Source organism: Sphaeramia orbicularis, chromosome 8 (assembly GCF_902148855.1).
Source record: "Sphaeramia orbicularis chromosome 8, fSphaOr1.1, whole genome shotgun sequence".
Classification (NCBI taxonomy): Eukaryota; Metazoa; Chordata; class Actinopteri; order Kurtiformes; family Apogonidae; genus Sphaeramia; species Sphaeramia orbicularis.
Window position 1 is genome coordinate 48621313 of NC_043964.1, and position 24966 is coordinate 48646278.

The 24966-nt window shown below is 40.5% G+C and overlaps 1 protein-coding gene across 4 annotated transcripts in view; it reads left to right on the top strand.

Annotated features, from left to right (window-relative positions):
• LOC115424359 (cytosolic phospholipase A2 gamma) overlaps positions 1 to 24247 on the top strand; it is a 43098-nt gene extending 18851 nt beyond the window's left edge. Inside the window, exons 1-15 of one of the 4 annotated variants that reach the window (XM_030141568.1) lie at positions 11657 to 11734; positions 11936 to 11982; positions 13762 to 13872; positions 14490 to 14632; positions 14907 to 15093; positions 15583 to 15688; positions 15778 to 15918; positions 17236 to 17301; positions 17383 to 17523; positions 17753 to 17899; positions 17982 to 18065; positions 19488 to 19642; positions 21762 to 21933; positions 23785 to 23979; positions 24089 to 24247. In XM_030141568.1, the coding sequence (XP_029997428.1) occupies positions 11956 to 11982; positions 13762 to 13872; positions 14490 to 14632; positions 14907 to 15093; positions 15583 to 15688; positions 15778 to 15918; positions 17236 to 17301; positions 17383 to 17523; positions 17753 to 17899; positions 17982 to 18065; positions 19488 to 19642; positions 21762 to 21933; positions 23785 to 23963 (1659 nt within the window). In that variant the 5' untranslated portion in view covers positions 11657 to 11734; positions 11936 to 11955 and the 3' untranslated portion in view covers positions 23964 to 23979; positions 24089 to 24247. Of the gene's footprint in view, positions 1 to 11656; positions 11735 to 11772; positions 11983 to 13761; positions 13873 to 14489; positions 14633 to 14906; positions 15094 to 15582; positions 15689 to 15777; positions 15919 to 17235; positions 17302 to 17382; positions 17524 to 17752; positions 17900 to 17981; positions 18066 to 19487; positions 19643 to 21761; positions 21934 to 23784; positions 23980 to 24088 lie in introns of those variants that run through there. The other 3 variants (XM_030141571.1, XM_030141569.1, XM_030141567.1) reach the window with 3 other exon arrangements.
• The last annotated feature ends 719 nt before the right edge of the window (positions 24248 to 24966 follow it).

Below are 24966 nucleotides of genomic sequence, written 5' to 3' on the forward strand. Positions count from 1 at the left end.
TTCCTTCACGGCCTCCACTGAAGCCACAACTGACTGGACAGGAACGAACGGGGAATCCCGGGACCGGGTCTCTCCTCTGTGGTTAACACAACCCTCACCCCAAGACAGAATCTCTCCTGTCTTCCAATCGACCCGCGGGTTGTGCATAGTAAGCCACGGATGACCCAGAATGAGAGGTTGGGAGTCAGAGTGATATATATGAAAACAAAGTCTTTCTGTATGGCCATCATTGAACAGGAGAGAGACTGGTTGAGTGCGCTGCACCACACGACAGATGATGTGATCGTCTAAAGCCCGTGCCTCCAGGGGGCGCTGTATCGGCACCAGATCCAGGTTGAGCTGTCTGGCCAGTCTCTCATCCATGAGATTAGCGTCTGAGCCGGAGTCTATCAGGACAGTGTGCTGCAGAGAGACAGAATCAGAGGACAAACAGACCATAGGCTGCACACGAGATGAGTTAACCATACACACCGTCCGGCTCAACAGCGAGCCCTCACCAACCGGAGTCTTGGGCCTCGGCGGACAGCTGGCGACCCGATGTCCCTCTTGCCCACAGTACAGACACAGTCCGGACGTCAGACGACGGCGATGCTCCTCCGCTGACAGACGTGTGCGGCCCAACTGCATCGGCTCCTCCCTCGAGACTTGGCCAGATTCCGGTACGGGTAATGGAGGATCTACAACCTTCTTGTCACGACCAGCTGTATGTGACTGATGGACCCCAGACGGTTCGGACTGCCAGATGCCCCATTGGTCCGAGACCAGAATGGCAGCTGAGATGACGTCATCCAAAGTGTGTAGTTCCCGACGGAGCGCCATCTCACGTCCAATGGTGCGGTTCAGTCCTGTCTGAAAAGCAGTAATTAATCCTGTCTCATTCCACCCCGACTCTACTGCCAAAGAGCGAAACTCACTCACATACTGTCTGATAGAACGGTCTCCCTGCCTCAGCCTCATAAGCCTCAGTCCAGCCTGCTGACCACGAACAGGATGATCATATATTCTCTTAAGTTCGGTCAACAGGCAAGACGCTGACTGGGCTAGGGGGGAATTCTGCTCCATTAGGGAATTGAAAAAAACTTAACGGAGGTCCTTCCAACAAACTCGCTATATAAGCAATCTTAGCTGACTCACAAGAAAAACGTCGGGGTTGGGAATCAAAAATTAGACGTATCTGGGTGCAAAAGCTTCGACATGTATCCGGGTTACCTGTATACTTAGAGGGAGGAGGGATGTTGGGTTTCTCCGGGGCTCTCACGGGTGGATCAGTGGATTCAGGTTCACTCGGTGGAACTGGAGCGGCTGCCTGATTACTGGTGAATTTGGAAAACTGGGTGGCGAGCTGAGTCATTCTGTCCAAAAGGGAATGCAGAATCTGCTCATGTCCCCCCAGGTGTTGCCCCTGGGAGCGGACTGCTTCCCGGACCTGGTCTAGGTCTGCTGGGTTCATAGTATTGGCCAGTTTGTACTGTGATAGGCTAAGTACAAAGGCTGAACCCAAAAGCAAGACCACAAAAATCCAGTAAGGTTTAGTGTTTTTATTAAACACTTTAACAGGGGTAAGAATGCAACACAGAGATAATACAACTTCTGTGAAGCCACCGGATCCGGGGAAAAATGTCTGGGCTGCGGGTGGATACGGCAGACAACCAGCTTGGCCGAGCCGGGAAAACCCCTACGGAATCCCCACTAGGGACAAACAGAGGGTGGTCAAAAAACAAGCCAGGTCATACATGGGAAAGCAGTCACACAAGCAACGGTACATGGGGGACAGGCAAACTCACGGTAGTAATCCAGGCGAAGGTCAAAGCACAGGTAATCGGTGGAGGCTGAGGTGATAAAGGGAGTAGGCAGAGACAGAGTCGGGTAACGAACCAGGTCAATAACGAGCAGGCAGGATAGGAACAGGCTGAATCAGTGGTCGAAGGACGAAAACGGGTCAAACACGGCAGACAAACGAACAGGATCCAAAACGCTGGTAAGTGAACACAACAAGTTGTAGAGCACAAACTGGCAACTTAAACAGGGGAAGACTGAGGGTTTAAATACACAGGAGGGCGGGAAGACAATTGGACACAGGTGGAGATAATCAGGGAGGAGTCAGGTAATCAGGGAAAAGGTGAACACGATCAGGGAGAGGAAGTAAAGACAACAGACAAGACACATGAGGGAAACTTAACAAAATAAAACAGGAAATGACAAACAAAACAGACAAGACAGACAAAGTCCAATAGCCGACATGACATTACTTGATTTGTTTTTTTTGGTTTTTTTTATATGCAAATTTTGTAAATGAAGGAAAGCTTAATAATTTTTGAGGACAAAGAGATTTGAATGAATGAATTTGTACTCATTGTTTCCTTAAACTGATTTAATTTGTCCTGGTTAACAGTGATGGAAAAAAGACATGTAGAGCAAACATCTTTTCCAGTGCATGTAATACATCCAATCACAATTACATCCATGTGGATATTTGCACTGACAGCACCTTTCCTTTTCTTTTTTGGTGAGTTACTGTAATCAGAGGTCAGAGGGGATTAAAGACCTTAGATTTCCCCAAGTAGGTTTCTCTGGTTGTTTTCACTACAATGCATGCGTACAAGTTTTCTGTGGTGTATTAAAGAGTATCCCCGTTAATACAGTCTGTTATTTATCTTTTGACATCTCATAATTGTCTAAAAGTAGGCTACTGTTTAATACAGCTGCTAATAGAGCAAATATACTAATGTAGCTGCTTTAGTATTTTTGGCAAAAGCAAGTCAGTGGTAGTAAGAAAGTAAAGATTTTCTATCAGGAGTAGATATCTTCAGGGCATGACTTCTATGACGTATAGGACTTATATATAGACACGCACAAAACAGACATTCATGCAGCTGTCATCAATGTATAATGTTAAACATTACATACAAAAAGATAAAGCAGCACATAGAGCAGCATAAGGAATAGTAAGATTAAAAATAAGGATTAAAGTCAAGTATCGTATAATAAAATATAGTACAAGCTGGGCTCCAGTACAGAAAGGAATAGAGCGAGATATTATCAACAAATTAATTATTGTCTTTAAACAAGAAATAAAAATTTTGGAAACATTTCAGTTGAAGAGTTGTGCATTATACCACAATTTATATCGTAAACGGTTTATTACACACAAACACACGCACACACACATACACACACACCTACACACACTCACACAAATCCATCCATTGTCTTCCACTTATCAGGGGCTGGGTTGCGGGGGGCAACAGTCTAAGCAGGGATGCCCAGACTTCGCTCTCCCCAGACACCTCATCCAGCTCTTTCAGGGGGACCCCGAGATGTTCGCAGGCCAGCTGAGAGACATAGCCTCTCCAATGTGTCCTAGGTCTTCCCCGAGGCCTTCTCCTGGCGGGACATGCCCGGAACACCTCCCCAGGGAGGCGTCCGGGAGGCATCCGAAACAGATGCCTGAGCCACCTCAGCTGGCCCCTCTTGATGTGGAGGAGCAGCTGCTCTACTCCGAGCTTCTCCTTGGTGACTGAGCTCCTCACCCTATCCCTAAGGGTGTGCCCAGCCACCCTATGGAGGAAACTCATTTTGACCGCTTGTATCCGTGATCTTGTCCTTTTGGTCAAGACCCAAAGCTCATGACCATAGGTGACAGTACCTCTGGATTGGCAGACAGTGGTGGTGGTCCGCCTTTGTAAGAAGGGGGACCGGAGGATGTGCTCCAACCACAGGGGGATGACACTCCTCAGCCTACCGGGGAAAGTCTATTCCAGGGTACTGGAGAGGAGGACCCGAACAATAGTCGAACCTCGGATCCAGGAGGAACAATGTGGTTTTCGTCCCAGTCGCGGAACACTGGACCAGCTCTGCACTCTCCATCAGGTGCTCAAGGATTCATGGGAGTTTGCCCAACCGTGTTTTGTGGATTTGGAGAAGGCATTCGACCGTGTCCCTCGTGGTATCCCGTGGGGGGTGTTTCCGGAGTACGGGGTCCGGGGCCCTCTTCTAAGGGCAGTCCGGTCCTTGTATGACCGAAGCAGGAGTCTGGTTCGTATTGCCGGCAGTAAGTCAGACCTGTTCAGGTGCATGTTGGACTCAGGCAGGGCTGTCCTTTGTCACCTGTTCTGTTCATAATTTTTATGGACAGAATTTCTAGGCGCAGCCAGGGGCCAGAGGGGGTCCGGTTTGGGGACCACAGGATTTCATCTCTGATTTTTGCAGATGACGTTGTCCTGTTGGCGTCATCGAACCTTGACCTTTAGCATGCACTGCAGCAGTTTGCAGCCAAGTGTGAAGCACTTTTATATATATATATATATATATATATATATATATATATATATATATATATATATATATATATACAGGGTGGGGAAGCAAAATTGACAATATTTTGAGGCAGGGATTGAAAGACAGTGTATTGTAGCAAGAATAGGATACCAAATTATTTATTAATTGAGTGTTGATTCATTGATTAATTTAATTATAGATTTATAACTAAGCTTAAACCTAAATCAACCCCAAAACACTAATTTGGAAATCTTGCAAAGGTGATAGTTCATTGACTGCACAGATGAACCCATGTGTGAATAACAGTACACAAAGCACAACTGAGGCAATGGATTTATATACATATAAACAATTTATTAACTAAACTAAGACACACAAATAACATAAAGACAAGAGACAAATACAACAAAAGGAGCAGGAGATTATGGACAGGAGAATATGTAGATTAAGTTGGCAGATAGCTATATTCAAGATATTATAATGTTAGTGAGGTTACATTGAGGTAAACCTACTTAAATTGGAATAACACCAACTCAGATAAATCAGGAGCAAGTTTTCTTACAAGTTAGAGGCCTTCTGAAGGAGGCAGGCTGGAGAGGCCTTGACGGAGAATGGAAGCAGTCTTCTGACGTAGTTCGAAGCAGGAACAGGCTGTGAAGCGACATGCTTGCGCTGGAGGCCTGAAGGTCTGGAGTTCTGAAGTTCTGAAGCTCTGAAGTTCTGCTGGCTGGAGGAGGTTCACAGCTGGCTCTGGCGGCTGGTTCTGGAAAGCTCGCCAGGAGAAGTGGAGAACAGCGAAGATGGTAAAGCTCTTTGGAGAGCTTAGAAGATGGAACAGCTTTGAGAGCCAAGGAGATGGTCAAGACTCCTTGGAAAAAGCTCTGCTCTGCTCTGTGAGAGCCTGGGAGATGGGAAAGACTCTTTGCGTAGGTGAGAGCCCTGGAGATGGTAAAGACTCTTTGCGTAGGTGAGGGCCCAGAAGATGGACAGGACTCTGTTGAAAAGTTGGTTTCATTCACCTTTATAGTTCTGTCCAAAAACCAACTTGCCACACCTTCCTTTTGAATATAGATGAGTCATCGATGCCTTGGGGCGTTGCCTTCTTTGTCTGTTTTCGGCGGGAAAACGCCTCCTCGTGAATATTTAAACGAGTCGTTTCTCTTCCCTCTTGGGAAGACAGAGGGGGAGAGGACTGTGGGCAACCTTGTAAGAAAACTTTGCATCCTTAAATAAGATCCTTAAATAAGATCACTTAAACTTTATACATCACCTGTAACCTCACTTAAGCATCAGTAAAATGATAGCATGATTATTCAGACAGGCTATAAGCAGTGATACTCTTACTTTCACATAATTCACCGTGAACATGATCAGGACACACATATGTGAAACCACAGGTCAGGCAAATGGCTTAAGTATTACGTGCATGAAAGAGTTAACGTGCTGAGTTAATCAACATTAACACATAATGTAATACATTATTTACATGGCACATAGAGTGATTTTGTCATTCAGTCCTTTGTTTGTTTCTGGGTTCATCTTCACCTCTGGATAAGCAACAAGTTCCGGGGTGCTCTCAATTACCACAACAAGGGAAATGGCTCTTGATGAAGAACAGAACGAGAATGAGCCTAAGTTTCATTGTTCTGTGTACTTTTAAATTAGGTTAGTCTCATTCTTTAAGCGCATCCGTCATTATAAATGTCGCTTGTAGAGGATGTCCCAGCTTTGACCTGGTGACGGACCAATCAGCATGGTTGTTCAGGAATTTGGTTTGACACGGAGAGGAAGATAATATAATTTATGATTCTGTTTTTGAGTCTGTTCACTCACTCCACCGTCATCCGGCTACAGTATGACCAATTAGTTTATTGAAAGTCATGAGAATTTATTTGCCACAAGAAAATTGACATAATAGAAAATGTTTTTATTCTATGTGTCCTCCTTCTTTCTCAATAACTGCCTTCACACGCTTCCTGAAACTTGCGCAAGTGTTCCTCAAATATTCAGGTGACAACTTCTCCCATTCTTCTTTAATAGTATCTTCCAGACTTTCTCGTAATAGTTTTGCTCATAGTCATTCTCTTCTTTCCATTATAAACAGTCTTTATGGACACTCCAACTATTTTTGAAATCTCCTTTAGTGTGACGAGTGCATTCAGCAAATCACACACTCTTTGACGTTTGCTTTCCTGATTACTCATATGGGCAAAAGTTTGTGAAAAGGTATGGATAATAGTGTTAGGTATGATTATGACATCAATATATGTTTGGTTTCAAAACAATTGACGTAGTGCCTGCTGAGAAAAAACAACTAAATGTTCATTGTAAATTTTGCTTCCCCACCCTGTATACACACACAGTCTGACTGGACTCCTCTACTCCACTACTGGTCTACAAGTCACTGAATGGTTTAGGTCCAGAAGACATGAATAGCATGTCAATAGAATATAAACCCAGTAGGGCTCTGAGGTCAGCTGACTCAGGCAACATAGTCCAGTCCAGATTTACAAACTAAACAGGGTGAAGCAGCATTTAGCTGTTATGCTGCACACAACTGGAACAAGCAACCAACTGGACTGAAATCAGCCCCAAATGTAAATATTTTTAAATCCAGGTTAAAAACCTTCCCCTTCAACGTGCTTATGAGTAAACTCTTTTCAATCTTGTCTTTTAAATGCACTTTTTTATTTTAATGTCTTGTTTTACTCTATTTTAATTTTGATGTATGATTTTAACATAATTAATGTCTTTCTTTTTATTCTGTGAATGCTACTATTCTGTGAAGCAGCCAGTCACAGCTCAGTTCACAGAGACTTCTGCATTTCAATGGCGACCTCAGGCACATACATGTGGGTGTGTATGGGTATTACCTATCAATGAATATTATTTTAGAAGTCCTTCATGCATATTTCTTTTCATTGGATGAGCTTGAAAAATAAAAAAAAAGAATACTAATTGTGAGGGAGCTGTAGTGACCCCCCCTCACTAACTAGGTGTATCCCATCCATCTCACACCCATTTAGTTTAATCATTTAGTACTTGTATTTATCCTTGCACCTATTTAGTTTAATTATCCAATATTGATATTTAATCCTTTAATTTATTGATGACCGCTTTTTGTGTTGACATCTAAGATGGTACCTATTTAGTTTGTCTTCACTTAAAGTTTGCTCATTTTGTTTTCTCTCTCTCCTTTTGAGGTCAGCAGGTGGGGCACTCACTTGGAAGCGCACCCATGTGAGTGCAAGCAGGTGTAAAAGATCTGCCTGATCAGTCCAGATCATTCAACCACCAGAGTCTCGCCAGGTGCAGACGATTGGCCTGATCAGGTCAGACCATGGAGCCCAAAGGGAGGGGAGGTGTAGCAGGGAAGGACAGGATTAAAGTTATCACAAGGGGTGCATTTGTTTTTAGAGATAATACATTAACTTAAATACTAAGGTTGATATTTAGGTTTGTGTTTGTAGATGTGTTTAAGTGAGGTGGATGTTTGTTTCAGGCTTGTAAACTAGTCCGTACTAGATTCACCTGTGGATAAGAGGGTGGTGGAGTGGGCCAGGCCTATTTAAAGGGGGTCTACAGACTTGTAAACGTTCTTTTTTTTTTTTCTTCTTCCTTCCCCTCCCTGATGCCTGTGAAGAGGGGGAGATGCTGCTAGTTTGCTGTATTTTTGTTGGTGCATAAAAGAATAAATGTTAAGTATTTTCCAACTCCTGATGGCTTTTGTTTGACTTGGGTGCTGTGGCTTCCCTGGCTAAGAAGAAGTAAGAAGACCAACAAATCTTACACTAATACAAAAAAATATTCTCACTGTGGCCATAATTTATACAAAAATAAGGCAGTCTACTCTTGTTCAAACTCAGACTAAAAAGTGGCACAACAGAACAACTGCACAAACAACTGAAACTGGGCCAAAAGTAAAAATAAAATAACTAAATTATATTCTTTCATATTTCACAAACCAAGAAGTCTTATTTAAATTCATTCTGAAAAGTGACAAATGACAAAGAAAAATCTTTTTTTCCATCTAAAACCCTGAACTTTAGACTCAAATGTCAGTAGAACTACATACATATGAACCAACAAGACTAAATGATAATAATGATAAATGTGATTTAGTGACAGAGATCATTTGCCTTAGTCGGTTTTTGTACCTTCCTTGGGCGACGACTGAGAGACTGTGTATGTGTTTTACTGGCGTTGTGTTGCCCAGTGTGTATGTTATATTGTCGTTGCTTTAGTCAGCGTATACGCACTGGGCCGGCTGCTCTGCAGGAGCCCGGAGACAGAGCATGTCAAAAAGTCACAGATACAGTGAAACTTAAGTAGGGAGAATCGCGGTACTAAACAGAAACCTCGACAGGTGCAGCAGTGACCAAAGAGGGCCGTTTATTTCCCCACAACTTGGAAACGGATGACAGACAGTGAGCTGCTGTATGAGCGAATGAAGCGCTCAGGAAATGGAAAACAATAATGACAACCAACCACTTATGGAATAGGGCGGGCTGTAGGTTGCCCATCCAATCGCAAATAAGACCCAATAGTAGTGTAGTGTCCCTTAACTTTGACTGGGTGGGCAAGATGGACATTTGGGTGGGCTGAGCCCACCCCTGCCCATGCCTACCGCCGGCCTCACATATAAGGATGACCCGAGTTGTTCTGCAGGTGACTTTATGAACAGAACTCTAAATGGTTACTGTTGGTCATAACTATGGCAAACAACAGGACAAACAGATTGTTTAGAAAAACTGAACTCTGCTCCGTTTCTCTCATTGAAGGAGCAGCTCTTAAATCTCATTGTACATGTGTATAGTGACAATAAAGGCATTCTATTCTATTCTATTCTATTCTATTCTATTCTATTCTATTCTATTCTATTCTATTCTATTCTATTCTACTACTACTAATAATGGTTGGTGGCAGGGCCGGACTGAGACTCATTTTCAGCCCTGGAGTTTCATACCTCACACCGGCCCACTTTAGATCACGACCGATTATTATTAATATCATGGAATTATAACCTTATATGTTAGGTCTACACACTGTTCTGCAAAGCCTTCTAATTCAGTGTATTTTCTAAAATATTTCCAATTCAGTGCAAGTAAAGGTTGCTTCACAATGTGGATTTATTTCAACAGTGAGTGCACATCGACATCTCCAACATTATTATTCCTCACAACACAACAATAACAGAATCTATATTTTGTTCTTATAAGTGTTAACATTTTTCAAACCTTTAAAATGTTTGAAATGAAAGAATATGAAAAAATATTAAATAAAAAAATAATAATAATAAAAAAAATAAAGCTTGCTGCACTTTCTAATAACTATCATTTTTGTATCCTCTGCAACAAAAGATTTCCATCACAACTTACTTGCGGTTTGTTCCATCGTTGCTATTGAAAACTTTTGGTATAGTGATATTAGGGGTTTGATGAGGATGATAAGAAAAAACTGTCTGTATGTCCTGTGACTGAGGGTGAGCAGAGGAACCAAAGCTAACAGCAGACTCATCTTCATCTGTCTCATTTGTGCCTAGTGGTTCAGGGTTGTGCTGCTGAGCTGCTCCTCTGTCATCAGTAGACTCTACTCTCCCTTTCACACTTCCTCCACTTTCTCTAGACTCACCTGCACCTGGATCCCAATAAAAAATAATATCTACAGACATTTGGTACTTTTGGTCATTTGACTTTACTAATTAAGATATTTACATTGGCAAAATATGCAGCTTTATTTAATATTACTTTGTGCTATTGCCTTTCAGTTGTGGGCTTTGTGTATTTACTGTCTCACTTTTAATAATAAAAATTAAAATAGGTCAGGACTATGGTTTGGGTATAGAAAGTGGTTTTACTGGAACTAATGCTTGTTCACACAGTCTGTTCCAACAGCTCACCTTTTCCTTCCATCCTGACAGGAACAATCCCCTCATCACTACTGGCTCCTGGCTCTGCTTCTGACACTAAAGCACATTTTAAAAATGCTCATAATTCTCAGCACAAATCTTCTGTTTTGCAAAGCCTTGGTGTCAGTTTCATTCATGTAGTTCTGAATCCTGGAGCATCTCAGAGCACCTTTCATACTGAACAGGCCTACACCATACTCTTCATTGGAGCCTATTTATTAATAATATTCACTCTCTGAGCAGTCCTACCTGCCCACTCTGGACTTGTGGGCTCATGGCTGGTGTCTGCTGCTGAATGTTCTTTCTGACTCTGAGGAGCTACAAGACAAAGTTTCCCAGTTATGTGGCCTCGCATCATACTATTATTTAAACTGCATAACGTTATGTTACACGCCACAATGCCACACAATTCACTGACTTGATAATTAACTAACTTGAAAGGTGGTTTACCCGGTTCATCGTCCTCATTAGTTGTTTCCAACCGGAGGTCGTTTTTGTGACAAAGTTGCAGATTTTGTCACATTTGGCTGCGTTTGCTTCCAGAGCTTTCCTCTTTTTAATTCTTGCTTCTCCACACCACCCTTGCTCTTTCTATTATCCATGTTTCAAACAGCAAACACAGCTGACCATCCACAGCCTACAGAGCACAGATTGTATATGCTCCACAGCTACAGTATAGAGCTACTAACCGTATGCAAGGACATGTTACGTCAGGTCATGGTGTGTCCGCAAAAAATGAGGAAGAAAACAAACAGTTTGCTAGTAGAGGGGGTGGGGCCCAGGAACAGCGGCTGCAGATTACGTGATCAACTCAGTGCTATGACTGAACACCGGCCCCAAAAAATAAATAAATAAAATATTAAATATATATTTAAAGTGAACTCCAGCCCTCGCGGCCCAAATATTATACCGGCCCACAGGGAATTGTCCCGGTCCTCCCGATTAGCCAGTCCGGGCCTGGTTGGTGGTTTGAATCACGCTCTGTTCTAGTCATGTGCCCTTGTGTCCTTGGGCAAAACACTTGCACCTTGCCTCCAGTATCACTCACACTGGTGTATGAACGCATATGAATGTTCGGTGGTGGTGGCTGGAGGGGCCGTTTGGCGCGAATTGGCAGCCAGGCTTCAGTCAGTCTGCCCTGGGGCAGCTGTTGCTGCAGATGTATTTTACCACTACTAGAGTGTGAACGTGAGAGTGAATGAATAATGGATCAATAATGTAAAGAGCTTTGGGTGTCTAGAAAAACAATATAGAATTCTAATCCATTATTATTATTATTATTATTATTATTATTATTATTATTATTATTATATTTCTGTTCCTGTTTTACCTGACCTTACTCAGCTGTCAGATGATTATACTTCCTCGCCTGAGTTCACTTACACATGTTTGTACATGAAATAGGTAAAAGAAAGAGGAAACATTGTGACACCTTATCCAACTGTCAGTTTCACTGTGGTTCATGTTTGTCTTGGGTTTTTTGTAAGCTACTATTCCATCAGATCTGTTGCTGCTTGTTTTTTTGGCTGTTTGTGAGTTTTACATCTGGTTTGTATTGGCATATTTCCTTCAGACACCATGTGTTAAAAATCAGTGGTGCTTTGTGTGTGTGTTTCAGTTGTGTGTGAGGAGTCAGTTGAGTTAGATTTCAGTTCAGAGTCTGTTTATTATTTGTGTGATTCATCATAATGTGGACTGGACATGGAGGTTCACCACTATCAGTCATTTACATCTGGTTTGTGATTTCAGGAGCAACAACAGCTGAAGACATGGAGGGAAAATCAACTACCTTAGAGGTGAGGGAACAGTGGGTGGTCGGGTGGGGGAATGTTCTGAATATTCCATCAGAGTTATTGTACTTTTAGTGGAGAACAAGTTCTACAGAGGCAGGCTGTCTTGGTCCTTCTGTCTGTCTGTCTGTCTGTCTGTCTGTCTGTCTAAACTGATGATTATCAAAACCAAACTTTATAATCTGTCATTTGTCTGTCTGTTTAACTGGTGATAATTCAGTCCATTTACTTGGAACTAAGTTGTTTTTCGAGACACTTCAGTACATTGTTTTGTTACTACATACACATTTATAATATTTCTGATTTGGAATTAAAAGGGGGATGATCTTTGTTACTCATATTTACAGTTTTATTGTCCAGCTTGACAGACTCAGGGATACACAATGTTCTCTTTATTTTTTAATCCCAAAAAAGAGGCTTGTAGAAAGTGTAAAAGTGTCATTTGTCCTTAGACTTTTCATCCCACAGAGACATTACTATCCAGAACATTCATTTTATGAGAGAAGATGCGACCATGTGTATTAATAATGTGTAATTTTTTTATTTGGAGAAAATGTACAACAGCAGGTATGAAAAGTATGTATGCCTAAGAAGAACCCTGTAGGTGGACTGGTCATTTTAAAATGATTGTTTAAACTTTTGATCCATGTACAGTAGTAGTACTATAACTTACACACTGATCCCTGTCTTAAGTGACATTTAAAGACTCACTGGCGCGTTGACCCGTGGGGATCCATGGGTTCTAGATGTGGAAGTATTAATGTTGTGTATTCATGCATGCTGTACTGCATTTGTCCAGCAGTCACTGCCAAAACATTCTGGCCATAGCAATATGATTATAAGGCTGTTGTATTTCAAATTATTAATATCTCCCAAAAATTTTGGTCCTATCAACTTGTTGTTTTTGCTAGTCTCTTCCTTGACCAAAAATACATAATTATGCGAAACTCCAGCAGTCAGCTGTTTCTGGATTTTGTGCGAATCCCCAGACACACACATACATGCATGCGCACACACACAGAGGCCACTTGGCTTTTATAAAATAGATTAACTCAGTAATGTTAACAACTGGAACAGCAATGCAACGATGACTGTAAATGAATCCACAGCTGTCATTACTCATCTTTTGTAGAATTAATAGTACTAGTACTAACAGTAGCAGCTGTAGTAGTAGTAGTATTGGTAGTAGTATTAAGGCTCCCACAGAGTCAGGCGTACTGTGCATATATTGTGAGGGGTGCGGACTCCGTGCACACTGTCTGCAGGTGTTTGAGGTTTCATAGTTGAGTGTACCAATCAAGTCGTATCAGCTCAGTGTCATATTTAAAACAGGTCGATGTGAAGACTTCCCACCGAGCAGTCTATTGTGTGACACCGAGTACGCATGTGGAGTCCATGTGGTTGTAAAAATTGAGCTTTGCACGGATGCATCTGGTTTGGGTTCACATTGAGTCCGCGTCGAGTACGTGCGGACATCTGTGGAGTCAAGTACGCTGACTCTGTGGGGGCCTGGAGCATTCTACTGCCTTGTTAGCAGGAAAAATTTTGATTTGGGTTGAAAAACATAATAATCATGTCATAATATGAAAGTCATCCACACTTTCCTGAATCTTATGCATTTGTATGCAGTTGACTTTTCCTCCATTACCACTAGATGTCACTAATCATTACACACCAGATTAACATCAAATCTTACACGTGTATGAGATAAAGTAGAGATAATAGTTTAGATAGATAGTTAACACATGACAGCTGGTTTCAGTTTGTGTTTTTGCTTCTTTTCAGAGACCCATCCGACAGTCTCAGACGCTGTGTGCTGGTGAACAGGAGTACATTCATCAGAGGAAACAAGTGGTTCTGGAGTCACTCAACAGACTGGGAATCAACTGTACTGTAGTGAGAAAAAAATAAGAGCTTTACTTTAAAGCTTTTCTATTTTGTCTCACTTTGGGAAATATCCTTCACTCCACCATATTTCTTTTTCTTTTTTTTCTTTTTTGACACAGTGGAACAGAGACAACAAATCTGATGTGACTATTTGACAACAAATATTGACTTTTTTCTGCTCTGCGCTGGTTTATCTGGGCGACATCCCAAATAAATTACTGTCAAGTTTAAGCTAAAGAGCAATTAATCATTAACCTGCAGGTTAAGCAAATACAACTGAATCTGCCTGTTGGAACATTTTTATCCTCTATTAGAGGTTAGTGTTTTTTTAGGTAATAAACGCTGCCACTCCTACCACGGTGCACAGAGGGGAAATCCATCTTATTCTCATGTTATGACTCTATTTAAATGAAATTGTAGAATAGTGAAAACGTATCATATTCAGATATTTTCATCAGAAGATGCTCTGACTTGACAGTTTGGAAATCAGCTGTTCTCTGTTTAAAGAGTTAGGAACTGTAGCTGTTGAAACCAGTGGAGCTTCAATGCACAGATGAAATCTGGCCAAAACTGTCAAAAAAATCCCCTGTTTTATCATTTATTGACTTTGCATTGTGTCGTTGTAGGACTTGGTGCCCCACATTGCTCTGCTGGCATCTGGGGGGGGTCAGCGGGCCGCTGTGGGGCTGGTGGGCTCCCTCCATCAGATGGAGAAAGACGGTCTGCTAGATGCTGTGCTCTACCTTGGAGGAGTTTCTGGCTCAACATGGTAAATAATATGATATCATTTTCCAAATTCCACCCACTTTAATCACATTAGCATTCATGAATATTTGGGTCATTTAATTAACTCTGCTTGGCTCATTACATTTGGATGACCTGGGCTCACATGACCCCCTTCCCACCCCAACCCCCTAAAATGACCAACCACTGAACACACCTGTCCATATCTCCACTATGTTATTACAACTATTTCTGAACTGACTGTTCTGTTTTACTGTACGAGGGTTGGTTCATCTTCATCCTCCTCATCACCTCTGCAGGTCCATGGCGCCCTTGTACAGTGACCCCGAGTGGAGTGTCAACATGGACAGAGCTGTGTCCATACTGTCCGGTCCTGGGGTCCAGTTGGAGGATGCTCTGGCCTGGCTTGGTCGTACAGCTCAGGAGGACAACTTTTCCCTTACTGATATCTGGGGGGTGATGACGGCCGCTGGGATAATGAAACAGGTAACGCAGCAAACACACTCCTAACTGGGCCTGTGCAAAACAAACCCCATAAGGTGTTAAAAGTACCATTTCAAAGGTTTTAATTACCTCCGCCAAGGAGGTTATGTTTTTGCCAGGGTTTGTTTGTTTGTCTGTTTGTTTGTCTGTCCGTTAGTGTGCAACATAACTCAAAAAGTTATGGACAGATTTTGATGAAATTTTCAGGGTTTGTTGGAAATGGGATAAGGAAGAAATGATTAAATTTTGGTGGTGATCGGGGGTGGGGGGGCCCACGGGGGGGACGCAGACCAGAAAATTTCATCAAAATCTGTCCATAACTTTTTGAGTTATGTTGCACACTAACGGACAGACAAACAAACAGACAGACAAACAAACCCTGGCAAAAACATAACCTCCTTGGCGTGGGGGGGCCCACGGGGGGCGCCACTGATCAGCCTTGGCGGAGGTCTGCGCTCTCCGAGTGCTTCTAGTTATCTTGTGTTTTCTCAGATGGACCTACGGAGACTTTCAGATGAGGCCGGCAGAAATGCAACAAACCCATATCCTATCTACTGTGCCATAGAGAAGTACTGTTTTTCCAATGGGCCCACAGAGGGTACACACTCATATACTGTATATACGTCACATCAGGACATAAGTGTTTGGCTGATCCATAGAAACTATAACACTGACTCTGTTTCTCAGGAAAATGGTTCGAGGTGAGTCCTCATGAGGCTGGTTTTACAGAGTTGGGTCTCTTTGTTGAAACTTCTCTGCTGGGAAGCAAATTCCACAATGGAACCATGTTGGAGAAGAAGCCAGAGATGGACATGGTCAGACTACAGGGTATGCGCATCCATCCATCCATCCATCCATCCATCCATCCATCCATCCATCCATCCATCCATCCATCAATTTATTTATTTTCTGAACTGGTCATGTGGGTGCTGGAGCTGATTTAACCATTGAAGGTGGGGCACACCCTGGCTGTGTCACTAGTTCATTGCAGTGATGTGATTAAAATGTGATTATTTGATGATAATTATCAAATTCTTGAACAGAGTGAACCCTGCACTGAAAAATAAGACTCTGAGTTTACTTGATTTGATTGTTGTCATCGGTCCCACATGATCAGAATAAGGAGCTCTGACTTGCTTTTTCACTTTGTTTATATGAACTAGTGCATGTAAAGTCAATGCATTTAATTAAAAACAGAATGCTTGAAAAAATAATGCAACACATAATTTCCCAGTTACCTTCATATAAATTTATTGGGTAGTGTGATAGTATTTAAATCATGTCCAGGGCGCTGTACATACCTGAGCAGACACTATTTTATTTGGGAAGAAGTGGAAATGATCTTTGTCCTTTAAGGAATTATTAACCTGGGGGAACTTTTATACATCAGGTTATTGAGTTGCAATTTTGATATTCAAATTATGTATTTAAATTATTTGTAAAGATAAAAAATTTAAAAATAATAAAAATAATTTAAAAAACGCTCTTAACACTGACATACTTATTTAGCATAATTGTTATGGTTAAAAGTCAAATTTGGGAAAAATCCATTGTTTTCTGGGTGGCTTACATGCTGTGGTTGTGTGGTATTAGCAAGAAAATAGTTGAAAAACATCCTCAGTAATGATGTAGAAGCACAGTGTTCTGAATCCTGTACGCTTCTGTGTGCCACTGGTGACACTATTCGAAAGGCATCCAAAATGTGATTTAGTATAAAACATGTTAGAGAAGCCTCAGCATAGTTATTTTTGAATTTGGATCGAAACTCGGTAACCAACAGCTGCAACCCAGTGAAAACTAGATATAGAATCCTGTAGGGGAAACAAACTTAAGTTACAAACTTAGTGGTGTTGATGTTAAAGTTATGCAATGCAGTTTGTTTATAACCAATGGTCTTTTACTCTCCTTTTAGTCATGCTTTAAACAGATGGTTTTCATTGGATGATGAATGTTGTGTCTGCTGCCCATGTTTTTAGGGAGGCAGCTGTGCTAATTTACTCTACAATACATGTTATCCCAGCAACACTGAAAGTAGAAAAAAAACATTTTGTGCCTTTCAAAAAGCCATTTTTCACATCACAAATATATAATCAACATGTGTAGACATTGAAAGGTGTTCAGTGTTTGTGGTTCTATTTTTTTCAGGTATTCTAGGTTGTGCGTTGGCTGATGAGGAAATCGCCCAGGAGTATATCCCTCCCTGGATCTTTGGTAATCACAACATACCATTTTCATACATATTATATTCTATTTTTCTATGTTGCAGTGTTAAACATTGTGTGGGCATTTCAGCGCCTGGCTACATGGACAGTGGTGCTGAAGAATACCTCCGTGCATACATTGTCCTTGATAAGTTTGTGGCCCTCACCAGAAGCACCATTACAGACCCTGCTGCACTGGCTGATCTGGACGGACTACAGAAAATACTTCAAGGTTGGATTGGTTATGACCCTGCTTATATGATGTACTAAAAAGATAAACCTTACTCATTCTTTTTGCTGCAAGCTAATTTCTAAGATGGCAGTTTCTGATACTTAGGCAGGAATGTCATGAATTTTTCAGTTTCAGGGTAATTCAACTTTTGAGTCTTTGTTGCAATAATGACGCAATAAATGCCTTAGTCAAAATGCCACAGTGTTCATGAAATTCTTATCTTCTCCAGACAAAGTAAATCACAATGTGTCTGCATTGCTTGAGTCAAAAAGTCCAGAAGAGAGAAAACAGTTCTTTGCTCAGCGGACGATGGAGCTGCTGAATGCGGTGGAGATGTGGAGTCAAAGTCTGCAGGATGGACCTTTTAAAACTCATGGTCAGCATCACACACAGATAAACACACACTGTTGAATGGTTTTAGACATGTAACGTTTTGTTTTTTTTGTCTGCCTTCTCAGTCTCTCTGCTCACTAAGCAAATCATTCCCCTGATTGTAAAATGGGAATGGGGAACAACCAGAAACTTCCTCTATCAATATGAAGGTAAGAAGACAGATCTTTAATCAGTCCTAATTTTATGCATCTTTAAACCTTTGAAAGAGTCTTGAATTTTGTACAAAGAGCCGGACATTTTGGGTTGTTAACTAACTCCATTTGTTAACACCTGTCTCAAATACATCTGTGATGACATCCTGGACACTGAGGACATACTTCACTTATAACCACATACACTGCCTTCTGTTAAACCCTCTAGACTTACATCCATTTCATAGTTTTAAAGCAGAAATTTGATTTAGTTTCATTTGGCTTTTGTTGCAAAATTGTTACACCTTCAGTATATTTACCACACTCTAAAATACATGGCGTGTTCTATAGCATGCATGACAAAATTTGAGTTTGAATTAATTTTTTTCTGATATTGTATAAATATATGAGTCTGCATTTGAAGGCAGCCCTTTGGGTTTTAGTGCAAATGATTTACAAACTGTGATTCTGAAATGACTGCAGTTTGGTCTCTAGGGCTCTGAAACAGTGCGCAAATGGGCACAGTGGGGTTGTATGTATGATGTGTGTAACTGGATAATAAAGTGACATGATTTATAATGCTAGACCTCTGTGAGGTCTAAGGGTTTTTCTAAAAGTTGACATATTTTCTTAGATTAATCTTTTTAAGGTACTTACAAACACAATACTCAAGTGTTTTATATCAAAATGTTGAGGACAATCTCAGCTTTATGTAAGTGAGGCTTATTTTTGGACGTAGAGGATTCTAGAAAGAGAAAACTTAGCCCAAATGCTAAAAATTTGAATTCTGATGTTTGAAAATCTATTGTGAAATCACACTTTCATTCATGCATACAAACTGTTTTACTTCTAGAGTAGGTTCACCAAAGTCCTACAACAGCAGTTGAATATCTGAATAAAATGATAATTGTAGATAACATGTTTACATTTTTTTCTTTTAAATTCAAGCCATGCAGCAAAACAGTGATGTCCAAACCTCTGAAGTTAAACCTGTGATAGGGCGGGCCTTAGTGATTCCAGTCTCTGTAATTGACTCTAAGTCTGGCTTAAGGGAGGGTGGAACAGAAACATGAGACTCTCTTTCATGGAAGTTTTTGAACTGCTTTTCTAGGGTTTAATGTGACAGAACTATTTAAAAAACATAGTGAAACTGTTACAAAACCATGCCGGTGTGCGTGCCGACCTCAAAGGGTTAAACATGTACAGTATTCAATAAGTAATACTTACATCATGTAGTTCTGCTCGTCCAAGTGGCCAAAACTGAAGCTATTTGTGCAACATGGTTACTGACTCCTCTGTTGTTGCCTGACTTTTTTAGACAATACCATTGTCTCTTCATTTTAGTTCTTTTTTCAAGTGAAAATACAACCTGTGTTCTTTGCTGTTAGATCATTTGTTTTGAGGCAAAGACTTTACATGAAAAATGTTCCTACTGGGCAGATTCCATCATTCCACCTTGCCTTCATTCATCTGAAAGTTTTCACCTGATGGATGCCGGACTGCTGATTAATGTCGCCTACCCCTCATTTCTGGGAGACAAGAGAGACATCGACCTCATTATTGCACCAGAATACAGCGCCGGAGACATGTTTGAGGTACCGCTTTATTTGGCCTGGAGCCCAGACCAGATCAGAAAAAAGCATGGCATAAAAACAATGTTTAGGTAATTGATTGCCTTAGTTGCCTAAGTCATACACTATATGGACAAAAATATTGGGACACATTGAATTCAGGTGTTTCTTCTATTTTATCCATGACTATGGTTTCAAATGTTCTACCTCTAAATTTAAAAAATATTTTTTGTGCTCTCACTGTAAATAATAATATTCTACCACAACTAACCATCTACTTTCTTCACACCTCACTTAGGAAGAAAAATCTCCCATTAAACTTTGAGAAAATATTGTTGTTTATAAACTGGACAAAAATTTACAAATGGGGCGGCCATGGCTCAGGTGGTAGAGCAGGTTGTCCAATAACCGAAGGGGTTGGCGGTTCGAATCCCGCACCATCCTAGTCAGTCCGTTGTGTCCTTGGGCAAGACACTTCACCCTCCTTGTCTCCAGTGCCACTCACATTGGTGTATGAATGTGTGTGAATGTTTGGTGGTGGTCAGAGTAGGTGCGAATTGGCAGCCACGCTTCTGTCAGTCTACCCCAGGGCAACTGTGGTTACAGATGTAGTTTACCACCACCAGAGGGAGAATGTGAGAGCGAATGAATAATGGATCAATAATGTAAAGTGCTTTGGGTGTCTAGAAAAGCGCCATGTAAAATCCAATCCATTATTATTATTAAAAATATTGGAACACATCATGGCTACAGCCCATAAGATGTCCTGTTTATGCTGATTTGACATATAAACATCAGTATTAATAATCAATATGATATTTATCCATATATAAAACTATATTGTGACATTTGTCATTGCTGTTTTGTATCCCAGGCCCCTGTTAGAAAAGAAACACCTGAATTCAATGTACCCCAATACTTGAGTCTATTTGTGTATGAGTTAGGCAATTATGCTATGAGGCAAAAGTAATGTATTTAATTTAATTTAATTCAGTTTAATTTAATTTAATGGACTCAGTGATTCATTCCAGATAATTTATGGTGCAAAGATATAAAGGAAACTTAACTTCTTGCCTCAGTTTGTCCAGCCTGTCTCAAACTGGGTGCTCTTACTTCATATTCACACAGGTTTTGCTCATTCTGTTCTTACTGACCATCAATTTAACACATTTTCAGTGGGAACCCCCCCCCCCCCCAACACGTTTCTCATTAGTCCAAAATGTATTAAGACAATTTTATATGAAATGTTATACAAGCTCCATGAATTTGAGTCAGACGATCTGAGTTACCCTCTTTTTTGTTCCAATAAAGAGTGAGTGAGTTTTAAAAAGTTAAGTAAAATGACTCGTATTTCAGAGGTCTGAGGAGTTGACAACACAAAGCAAAACCTGTTTTAATGTTCAAGTTGGTGCAACGGTTACAGATCAGCCATGTTAAGAAAAGAAAACTTATACTCAACCCACATTGACTTATTCTAGGCCATAATTAGACAACAGATCAGCTGTCTCCTTTTGTCAGTTCCTGCTCATATGCAAACAAACAAAAAAAAAAAAAGTCAGGTGGCATTTGCTTTAGTTGGACAAAAATTAATTCTCATTAAACATGAAAACATAGCTGGTAATAGAAAGAGGTCTAGGGAATATAGTCCCAAGACTGTAAGCTGAAATACTGCTGTAAACGGAAAATGTAAGTAAAATATTTGATCTCTATACCAGTGTTTATTATATAATGCAGCCAATACCACCACCCTCCAATGACATTTATTTTTTACAATGACAATCATTTCCTTTTTTTGTAGGTGGAGTTTGACTTCCTGACCTTTGCTGCTGTCATTATATTTTAGACCATGTTCAATTTTTGTTTTATTTAATGATGTTAAACTGGCCAATCTCTTCCAAGTATAGACATAAGTACTTATAGTTGGCTCTCTTGATATGTAGTGTAAGTTTTCAGAATATATTCCTGTAGTTTGGGATCAAACTTTGTACCAGGTTTATGAAAGTGTCTCACTGTGACAGACGCCAGTTTGAGCGACTACAGTCTTCCAAGTGTGACTTTCCTTTTAACCCACACATGTTTGATTGGGAGAATTCCAGCTGTGAAAGTAGAGTATGAAACTACCTCCACCCCGTCTTCTTCACAGACTCTGACTCTTGCCAGAAACTATGCAGCCGAGGTGAAGAAGCCTTTCCCAGAGATAGATGATGAAATCCTGGAAGATAAAGACTGGCCAAAAGACTGCTACGTCTTTGAGGGAAAAGACAAGGAACCCACCATTGTCTTCATGCCGCTGTTCAACAGAGGGAACTGCAAAGGTACAAAGATGTTTTAGGAGCATAAACTCATTTATTTCACATAGACACCTGTTTTTTCACTGCTTTTTACATTGTAGATGTTCACATTAAACCAAACACTTAAATGCTGGATCACTGGCGCTGGAGAATTTCTTGTCAAATTAAAATATCCTGAGTAGTATTCATTCATTCATTCGTTTATTCATTCATTCATTCATTCATTTGTTTCGAGCAGAAGAAAAAAAAAACATTTTTAGGTGTACAGGGAACCAATAGCAGAGCAAATACATTAACAAATAAATGTGATCAAGACAATATAGCAATTACCATATACACTAGTAATAACAAAATAAACTCAAAATGTACTGCTTGAAAAGGAGTGGGTATCAAACCAAACTGTTGTAAACTAGCTTTTAGCCTAAACATACTGATACTTACTAATCGATCCACAATGACCCAACCACAGAATTATACATAGATCAGTTATAAACACATCCACATGCACTGACACAACTATGTTATAACGTCCTGTTGAGTTAAGTTCATGCTAATGTTTTAAATGGTAGTTTGGTTTCGTTTCATTTACTTCTTGGTATATGTTAATCCTTTAAACTGCCACTCATCCTGTTATATATTGTATGAGTTACAACCACAGTCCAAATTTAAATGGGAATAATCAGCAAAGGCTGATCAAAAGGTCTGAAAGAGTGCCAGTAGGAGCCCACACAATGTTTTTTTTTAAACATTTAATTAGTCTAATCATTTTGCATAGGTTAGAGTGGCATGGTGGTACTTTACCTCACAGGCAAGAAGGTCCTGGGTTCTGGTGGGTTCTGGAGGGTTCTGGAGGGTTCTGGAGGGCTCTGATGGGTTCTGTCCAGGTTCTCAGGCTTCCTCCTGCCATCCAAAAACCTGAATAGGTTACAGGTCAAACTAATCCACCTATAGATGTAGATGTGAGAGTGAATGATTGATCATCTGTGTATGAACTGGAGACACATTCAAGGAATTAATGATTTTACAAGTTTTACTCAAGTCACTTTTTTGTTGATGTCTCAGTTGTTTAAGTGACAATACACTGGAGAACTTGGGTTAGTTGTTAGATTAAAATACTTATGCTTGCTCCGGATTATTTCAGATCCTTCCTTCCGCTCCTTTATGATGAAAACAATGTTCAACATGGACTACTGTTAGTTTACAGTGTCAACTAACAGCTCCCAACACCACACACTCATAAACTTGACATAAGCAAATGAGCATGGTCTTATGTGTAAACACTGAAGCACAGACGAGTTTTGCTCTGGATACCTCAGGCTGCTTGAACAGGCTAGCTTTCACTAAACTACCTGCTAAGTCAGTCTTTATCAAGACCAGCCTATAAAATGGTATGCTACTTCTACCACCATGAATATGTTACTAATACAGTAACATATTCATGGTGGTTACACTAACCAGGTTAATATTAACTCTATGTGCCCATGTGACTACTGCTACTGGCCTACAGTCTTATTCATTTCCATCTATCATTTCTGATTTGCAGGAGGGTAAAATCTGGAAGATATAAGAAAAAAAGGCATTTCCCTGACATACATATAAGAAAATTCAAGGTTCAGGATGTAATCTTCAGTAGTAGTAAAGGTGAATTTACAGATTGCCAAGATCTCATCCTCCGCTCCCCCTCCCCACCATGGTGGTTGTTACAGTCAGAGTTGGGTTGGTCCTTTTTGGGTTTGGGGACAGATGGTGATAAACAGATAGATGGTGTAATTGATGTAATCAGGTCAGCCTTGACTTCCTGCCTGACAGAAACCCTGTAGACGTAACTGAACGCAGATGTTTGAAACTTAAACATGTTTTCATGGTTGTCTTTAGATGCACAAGAGTATAAAGCAAAGATGGAGGAGTACTCCACCTTCCAGCGTCCCTTCAGCCTGGAAAAGATTAAGTTTTTGTTGGAGACAGCGAAAGCCAACATGGAGAACAACAAAGAGATTCTGCTGAGAGAGATGAACAAGGCAGCTCTGCGCCGACAGAACAAGAACCAGGGCTGAAAGAATCCATTCATCTGTAAGTTCTACATCAGATAACACTGAGCTACTGTAACATAGCAATAGCTTTAAGAATACGAAGAAATAAGTGACTAATGGGAAACTAATCTTTGTGTTTCTTGTTGCAGTGTCCGAATCCACTTTGGTCTGGTGTGAACCAGCGGCTCTATCATGAACCACTTATTCACAGAAAGACCCAGTTGGAAGAGGATTAAACATTATAAACACCGGTGTTAGCTTTATTCTACTTTATCTAACGTACATGATGAAAAGTAAACCTTTGTTTATCTTTGTTTGTTTTTTGAAACCAGTTTCTGTAGTTTGGATGGTTAGAGTGCTAAAAGCCCTGATTAGTTTTTGCTTTGACTGTTGTTGAATGAGCAGCCTATCTATACTAATTACTCACAAATGAACCCAAAGGACAGGAATTAACACTGGAGGCTCAGTGTTTTTGTTACAGCAAGTAGTTTTGTTGCAGTAAATTAATACGAGTCAAAAACTATACATGTAACAATTAATTTCCAGGAGATGTGAACCTCATCTTCCAGTGTTGTAACCACAAAGCACATTTAAGCAAACTATACCAGGAAGCATTTAAGGATGTATGTTTCCTTTTTTTTTTTTTATATCATAAATTTTGAAATTTTTCTCCAAGTATAATCTCATCCCTCATCTTACATTTTTGAGACTTTTATCTTAAACATGGTCAGCACTGAATACCATCTACTATAAAATGGACAAAAGGACAAAAGTGGAAGAGGAAAAATTCTGAAAGTTGGTGGGGTGAACATTGTTAAATTTTACACACTTGACCTTTTAGTGCCACTTTTCTCTCCCATCACTTTAAAAATATTGTGCCTGAACTCAGCAAATGAAATACCTTGTAACCTTTAAAATTCTTTGTTAAAATAAATGTTTGAGAGTATTTCTGAAAGTGTGATGCTGTAAATATTCTCTCTACTTAAACTGCATTCTTCCAAGGTTTTAACTTACAAGAACACAAGAT